The 8,286-nt window shown below is 48.1% G+C and overlaps 1 protein-coding gene across 1 annotated transcript; it reads right to left on the bottom strand.

The window, feature by feature from the left end:
* Positions 1-775: 775 nt before the first annotated feature.
* Positions 776-7,907, bottom strand: LOC119273016 (chitinase CLP-like). Its single transcript, XM_037554335.1, has 3 exons — positions 7,824-7,907; positions 6,160-7,236; positions 776-1,133 (listed from the first exon to the last, which is right to left on the bottom strand). Exons 1-3 carry the CDS (start codon positions 7,905-7,907, stop codon positions 897-899), a joined length of 1,398 nt encoding a protein of 465 aa, XP_037410232.1. The 3' UTR covers positions 776-896.
* Positions 7,908-8,286: the final 379 nt, after the last annotated feature.

Raw genomic sequence — 8,286 nt, 5'->3', positions numbered from 1 at the left:
TGTTCTGTCTTCAGGGAACCGTTGTCGTCTCGTCTTCCTAAGCAGGGGACAAGCCCTAACAAAACATAAAGGAACAATTGAAAACAGAGCCCTCCCTCCGGCAAGGGCCGAGATCCACCACGCTGCCATGGCCCTAAGGCCACCGGTAACGAGGTGGACCAACGGCGGCGCTGGCGGGAGGCAGGGGAACCCTAGACTTTTCTTGGGGTGCCCTATGCTTTGATCCTATTGTTCAGTTGGATGAGAGACAAAAAAATGTTTATAAGCATTTTATACTTAAGGATTTTCATTGAGTTTTTTCTGATTAACCGGACAACTCTCTTTTGCTTAACTAATAGAGTCCATTCTTGGCTAAAAATATAGACTGAGATCTTTGAATTCCGGCAAGAAAAATCTCTGTGTCCTTATATTCTCCTCATCTAAGAGCCAAATAATGATTTGTGGGCACAATGGATTAAGCGTAGCTAAGATGGTTAGGTTCCTTTGTGGTGGAACCAACCCACTAAGGTTCAAGTCCTAGACTTAACTAGTGGTCTCATTTTTCAGTATTTATTCCAATCTTTCCGGCAATGTGCATTCAGTGGGAGGAGATGTTCTCATCGATTACAAATGCATTTATGATGACTTCGTCAATCTTAAGATTATGTCGGCCGGCTCGGTATAGGGTGTGTGTGTGTGTGTGTTTATATGGATGTATATATATGTAGGTGATCATATGCGTTTATACTGTGTTAGAAAAAATGATTTGTGGACAAGTTTATTGTTCATATTATGTGGTGAATATAGAAATCTTACAGGTGACATGTTTTGTTTCAGAGAAACGATCATCACTATGAAAAACCACAATGCTCATACAACCACGCAGCACACAATGGCATAAAACCACCAGCTAGGCACTAGGCAGCCATGGTAAAATTGAAGTTGCTGCACGTCGTCTGCCTGCCCCACAGCAGCGAGCTGAAACCGAGCCGCTGCTTCTCCTCGTCGAACACCAGCAGGTTGTTCTCCATATGGAACCCTCCGATCACCGCCGCCGGCGACCCGCCATGCTTGTCCACCTCCTCCTGCTTCATCTTCACGAATGCGAGGCACTCCGTGTTGTCGTTCACCTGCACCATCGAGTTGCCGCCGAACTGTTAGAGTTTGAGTAGTTTACTTCATGTAATCTCAACTTATCCCTATCCTTCTCTCCCGTATCCTTCTCTGTCTCTTAACCGAACCAGATTGGAGTCCTCTCTGGTTTCTTTCTTGTACGCCACGGCAAGGCATTGTTGCCCCATATAAATATACACGATGCGGCTCCCTTGAGGAGTAGGAACGCTTATACCAAATCTTGCATGGTATACAGAGCTAGCCTCTTCCCTATCATCTAGCAACACAAAAAATTCAGAATCCTAGCGCCCTTCCATCGTCATCGTCATGAGCTCCAGCGCCGTCGGCCTCAACCTCGGCGCCCCACCAACAGAGAAGCTCGCGAGGGGGAATTATCTCCTATGGAAGGCGCAAGTTCTGCCGGCCCTGCGAGGTGCACAGGTGACCGGTCTTCTCGACGGCAGCGATGCAGCGCCGCCGAAAACAGTGGAGGTCGCTAAGGCGGACAAGACCACGGCCATCGAGCCGAATCCACTGTATGGCCCATGGATTGCCAAGGATCAGCAGGTCCTAAGTTATCTGCTAAATTCGCTCACTCCAGAAATCCTCGCGCAAGTTATCGGTAAGGAAAGTACCCTTGATCTATGGACTGCTCTTACCACGATCTTTGCTGCGCAGTCGCAATCGCGAATAACAAACCTGAGGATCGCCATCTCCAACACCAAGAAGGGCAACATGTCCAGCAACGCTTTCATCACCAAGATGAAGAGCCTTGGAGACGAGCTTGCAGCAGCAGGTCGTCCGGTGACAGATGGAGAGATGGTGGACTACATCCTCGCCGGACTCGATCGGGATTACGATCCCGTCGTTGCAGCAGTTGGCGCCATCAAGAATTCAATCTCTGTTGATGATCTTTTCTCGCAGATTTCCGCTTTTGATCAGAGGATGGAGATGCTTGGTGACGGACCAGGCTTTCGTTCGTCAGCCAATGCCATGTACAGGGGGCGCGGCCAGTCTCGGGGCAGAGGAGGCCGCGGACGTAGAGGACGTGGTCGCTCTGATCGTGCTCCCTCTTCTCCTGTTCGCACCGGTGGGAATAACGGTTATCAGCAGCGTCAACGCCAGCCATCGCAGCAGCAGTATCTGCAGCAGCATGAGGAGGATTACCCCGAGTGTCAGATATGTTACAAATTCCATGCTGGTGGCGCCAGGGACTGCTGGGATCGGTACAAGGAAGATCGTCAGGAAAGGAAGAAGGTCAACCTCGTCACCAACTCGTATGGCATCGACACTAATTGGTATGCAGATTCGGGTGCCACCGAACATATCACAGGAGAGCTTGATAAATTAACAATGCGGGAGAAATACCACGGAGGTGACCAAGTTCACACGGCAAGCGGAGCTGGTATGGATATTACTCACATTGGTAACTCGATTGTTAAAACCCTTCAGAAAAATTTTCACCTCAACAATGTCTTACATATCCCTCATGCATCAAAAAATCTTGTCTCCGTTCATCGTTTTACACGTGACAATAATGTTCTCATCATATTCTATCCTTACTCTTTTGTGATTAAGGACTTGGCAACGAGGAGAGTCATCCTTAGAGGAAGATGCGAGGGAGGTCTCTATCCAATCACATCTTCTTCTTCTTCTTCATCAGAGTCAAATAAACAAGCTTGGAGTGTCACCAAACCATCTTCAGAAAAGTGGCATCGACGCTTGGGTCATCCTTCTTCAGTTATAGTTCAGCATGTCATTAGCAAGAATAAACTTCCTTTTGTGTCTAGTATTGAGTCAGTTTGTGATGCGTGTCAACAAGCAAAAAGTCATCAATTACCTTATCCCATCTCTACTAGTGTGTCTACTGCTCCGTTACAACTTATTTTTTCAGATGTTTGGGGACCAGCCCCCACTTCAGTCGGTAGATTTTCCTATTATGTAAGCCTTATTGATGACTATAGCAAGTTTACTTGGATTTATTTGCTCAAGAAGCGATCCGATGTCTTTCAAGTTTTTAGCAACTTTCAAAGTCTTGTTGAACGTCAACTGAACTCTAAAATTCTTGCCATGCAAACAGACTGGGGAGGTGAGTATGAGAAACTTAATTCTTTTTTTCAAAAAATTGGATTTTCTCATCATGTATCTTGTCCCCATGCTCACCAACAGAATGGTTCCGCTGAGCGAAAGCATCGTCACATTGTAGAAGTAGGACTAGCATTGCTAGCTCATGCATCTATGCCTCTCAAATTCTGGGATGAAGCCTTTCTCGCTGCAACATATCTCATCAATATTCGCCCTAGTAAAGTCATCAAATTTGAAAATCCTATCACTCATCTTTTTGGTATTACTCCTGATTACACATCTCTACGCATATTTGGTTGTGCATGTTGGCCGAATCTTCGACCATACAACACACGCAAACTTGCATTTCGTTCCAAACAATGTGTTTTCTTGGGTTATAGTCCTATACACAAAGGAGTCAAATGTCTTGATGTCTCTACTGGCAGAGTCTATATATCTAGAGATGTTGTCTTCGATGAATCTGTTTTTCCTTTCAAGTCTCTTCATCCAAATGCCGGTGCCCTTCTTCGAAAAGAAATTCTACTACTTCCGGAGTTTCATCAAAGGGGTGATAACAATTGTTCTAACCAATGTGCTAATATTTCTTCTAGTTCTACTCCTGGTAATATGCCTGTGCAGGTGCATGAAGAAAACGGCATTCACAACGGTCAAGATGATCAAAATCCGGTACAAATTGATGCTATATTTGATGTGTATGAGGAAGAAGCAGCAGGCGTGGAGCACGAGGAGGATACGGCGGCGCCTGCCACGCCTGTGTGCCGATCCGCCTTGGATCACGGGCGGAGATCCGCGCGGGATCGCGCGCGGCAGGGGGATCAGCCGTCCCCGGCCCGCTCCGCTTCTGCCATGTCAGCACGCATGCAAGGCACAGGAGAGGGCGCGGGCACGCACATGCAGCAGACAGGATCTCCCTCGTCCGGCGCGCACATGCAGGCGACAGGATCGTCAGGCTTGGGATTTTCTGCGCCAAATTGTTCTGTGGACTCGGCCACTGCTAGTTCGGGTCAAGCCACACCGGGTTCTACTGGATCCGGTACACCAGCCCAGTCAGCACACATGGATGGATCGCCAGGATCTTCTGCCACCAGTCAGTCTATGCAATCTCCTGTGCAACAGCAAGAACAGCCTGTCACTACTTCAAGGGTTATGACCCGGCTACAAAAAGGTATTAGAAATCCCAAGATAAGAAAAGATGGCACTATACCATATGGTATGTTATGTGTTTCAGGTGAACCAGCAAGGTTGAGTGATGCAATTGGAGATCCTAAATGGAGAAAGGCCATGGATGAAGAGTATAGTGCACTCATGAAGAATAAAACATGGCACTTGGTGCCAAGTCAGAGAGGTAAAAATATTATTGACTGCAAGTGGGTCTACAGGATTAAAAAGAAAGCAGATGGCTCCATTGATAGGTATAAAGCATGTCTAGTTGCAAAAGGATTTAAGCAACGATATGGTATTGACTATGAGGACACTTTTAGTCCAGTTGTAAAAGCTGCTACTATAAGACTTGTGCTAGCCATTGCTGTTTCCAGGGGATGGAGTCTTCGACAGCTAGATGTTCAGAACGCGTTTCTGCATGGTGTTCTGGAAGAGGAGGTCTATATGAGGCAACCACCAGGATATGAAAACAAACGAACACCTCATTATGTTTGCAAGCTTGACAAAGCTCTTTATGGTCTGAAACAGTCACCTAGAGCTTGGTTCTCAAGGCTAAGTTCACAGTTGAAATATCTTGGGTTTATTCCATCCAAGGCAGATACATCTCTTTTCATTTATAATAAGGCAAACACAATAATTTTTGTGCTCATATGTGTGGATGATATTATAGTTGCAAGCTCTTCACAAGATGCCACTAATGCTCTTTTGCGTGATTTGAGTTCAGAGTTTGCTTTGAAAGATCTTGGTGATTTGCATTTCTTCTTAGGCATTGAAGTTAGGAAGACTCAAGATGGCATAGTATTGAATCAAGAAAAATATGCCACTGAACTTCTAACTCGTATGGGAACGAAGGATTGCAAACCTTCACCTACACCACTTTCTTCTTCAGAACAACTTTCAGCATATCAAGGAGAACCTCTTAATGAAGAGGAGAGCACAAAATATAGAAGTGTTGTTGGAGCCTTACAATACTTAACTTTGACACGGCCAGACATGTCATTTGTTGTAAATAAGGTTTGTCAATATTTACATGCTCCTACCTCCACTCATTGGACATCTGTCAAAAGGATTGTACGATACATTAAGCAAAATGTGAGTTTGGGACTTCAGTTCAGACGTTCTAGTTCCACACTTGTCAGTGCTTTTTCTGATGCTGATTGGGCAGGATGTGTTGATGACAGAAAGTCAACAGGAGGATTTGCAGTATTTTTTGGTTCAAATCTTATTTCTTGGAGTGCCAGAAAACAAGCCACTGTGTCAAGGTCAAGTACAGAGGCAGAATACAAATCACTAGCAAATGCCACTGCTGAGATAATTTGGGTGGAGTCTTTGCTTCATGAGCTAGGAATCAAGCAACGTCGTATATCTTGCCTATGGTGTGATAACTTGGGGGCAACCTACCTTTCTGCTAATCCAGTGTTTCATGGTAGAACCAAACACATTGAGATTGATTTTCATTTCGTGCGTGAAAGGGTTGCTGAGAAGAAGTTGGATATACGGTTCATTCCATCTAAGGATCAAATAGCTGATGGATTCACCAAAGCTTTGCCGGCCAAACCTTTTGAAGAGTTCAAGAGAAATTTCAATGTAGGATAGTTTAGATTAAGGGAGGGTGTTAGAGTTTGAGTAGTTTACTTCATGTAATCTCAACTTATCCCTATCCTTCTCTCCCGTATCCTTCTCTGTCTCTTAACCGAACCAGATTGGAGTCCTCTCTGGTTTCTTTCTTGTACGCCACGGCAAGGCATTGTTGCCCCATATAAATATACACGATGCGGCTCCCTTAAGGAGTAGGAACGCTTATACCAAATCTTACACGAACAACGTCCAGTTCTTGCCGCCCTCCAGCATCAGGTCGATCTGCGGCACGGCGTAGCCCAGCCGCGTCGACCCCAGCTCCGTCGAGTTGTAGCACAGCTCGAACGGCGCCACCGCCGGCGTGATCCTCGCCCTCCCCGCCGTGGCCGTGTTGAACGCCTTGATGAACGCACGGTATACGTCGGGCCGGAGCGCCGTGTACGGGATCGTGGAGCACAGCCCGAGAACCAACGGCGCGCCGTACCCGTCGTCGAGCTGCAGCCGGGCCTGGTTCACGGCGATGCCCTTGTCGGCCGAGATGTAGTACCCGGGGGACTCGACGTGCTTGCGCAGCGGCGTGTACCCGGCCAGGGTCGCGTTGATGTCTGGCCGGCCCGGCGGCAGGAGGAAGAGCGGGCCCCCGCCGAAGATGGCCACGCCGGCGCCGGAGCCGGCGCTGGGAAGGCAGAGCGCGAACTTGTTACCGACCCTCTGCGTGTCCGCGACCTGCTCCGGGAGCGCGAGGCCCGAGCGCGCGAGCCCCGCGACGCCGGCCGCCCCCGCCGGCAGCTTCGCCAGGAGCGAGCCCGGCGCGCAGGACGCCACGGCGGTGAACGACACCTGATACAGAGGATTCTTCCCGTCGGTGGCGTTGGCGGAGAGCGTGACGCGCGTCACGTCCCCCGACGCGGTGTCGCCGGAGACGGGGTTGTGCGGGTGCGTGGTGCACTTGCAGCGGTTGCGGCTGCGGGCGTCGGGCTCGCCGTAGCCGGTCTGCGGGCAGTTGGGCGGCTGGAACCGGTGCGCGCGCATGCAGGCGTCGCTGCTGCAGTCGAGCGTGTCATGGGAGGGCCCGTCGCAGGTGGTCCAGACGATGGGGCCGGAGAGGTCGAGGACGAGGGGCTGAGTGTCCTTGAGCGGCGCGGTGTAGAGGGAGGTGGCCGCGTCCTTGGTGATCGCGGTGACCAGAGGCATGCCGCCACCGTCTACCGCCGACACCGTGCACGCCAGCGCGCAGAGCGAGGCGGTGCCCATATATGGTGGCGGCGGCCGGGCGATGCAGGCATACGTGTGAGCTGATGTTTGCTCGAGGACTCTGACCTGCTTGTGTTTTCTATGTTATCATCATCACAAGTCATCAGGGCACGACGTCGAGGCGCCATCCAAGAATATTGCGTTGACCATAGAGATCAGAGATCGGTAGTGTCGGTGATGGTTTTTCTTTTGTGACGAAGCAATGGATGATCAGCGTGTGCATGCTCTCCACCAAGTTCTTGGTCTTGTTACCACTTTTTTTTTTAGAATTATACCCCATTAATTCAAAAATCGATAGAGTTTTTTTTGTGTGAAAAACCCACAATAGAATTTGGGATACAGACGTCAGAAGGGCTGAACAGACAGCCAAATTCAACATCCACACTCAACATGTGAACAACTATGAGCTAGCTTCTGCGTGTGGGGCTCGTTCTAGACTTCTACTCGTAGCAGTTGTTCGATGGTCAAAAGGATCTTGATGTAATTTTTATTGTGTTTGTGTTTCGGGCTTTGATTTCCTTGGTCATATATGCATAAGTTCTAGCAATTCCTTCATACAAAGATTTGATCACACGTGAACAATAACTTGCAGTACAAACTCTTCACATCATCAGATCACTTGCTAGAGCTAAGCCTTCCGTGCAACCAAGTGCCTTGAGTATCTCGGGGTCCAGAATTCCTTCAAACGTGATCGTTGAAGCCCTTGCGAATGTGCCATCACCATTCCTTGTTACCATGGCCAAAACCTTTTTTTAATCGAACCATGCAGGAGGAATGCATGTGAATAGATAAATAGAATTAGAAAAGGAAAAAAAATTCATGTTGCTGCAGCCTTCTTAGGCTTTTATTTTCTTTTTTTAGGGCTTGTTGAGTTGTGCCCTCAGCAGAACCTGTTGTACTTCTCGTTTATTTGCGCGTGGTGTGTTTTCGTACTTGAACCTGCATTTTGTTTGGATGTTATTGTCTGGCTATGGTGCTTTATCTATAAAACGGAGCTAAAGTCTTTTTCGGTAAAGAGAAGAAATTGCATACAAAGTCAGTTTACAAACTACCCGAGAAGCTACAACCTCTTTCATGTCATTCTTTTTAATTGCAGCATCACCATTGAGTTTTGGG

Source organism: Triticum dicoccoides, chromosome 3A (genome assembly GCF_002162155.2).
Source record: "Triticum dicoccoides isolate Atlit2015 ecotype Zavitan chromosome 3A, WEW_v2.0, whole genome shotgun sequence".
In the NCBI taxonomy this organism is placed as follows: Eukaryota; Viridiplantae; Streptophyta; class Magnoliopsida; order Poales; family Poaceae; genus Triticum; species Triticum dicoccoides.
This window is presented reverse-complemented; position numbering and strand designations above follow the sequence as displayed.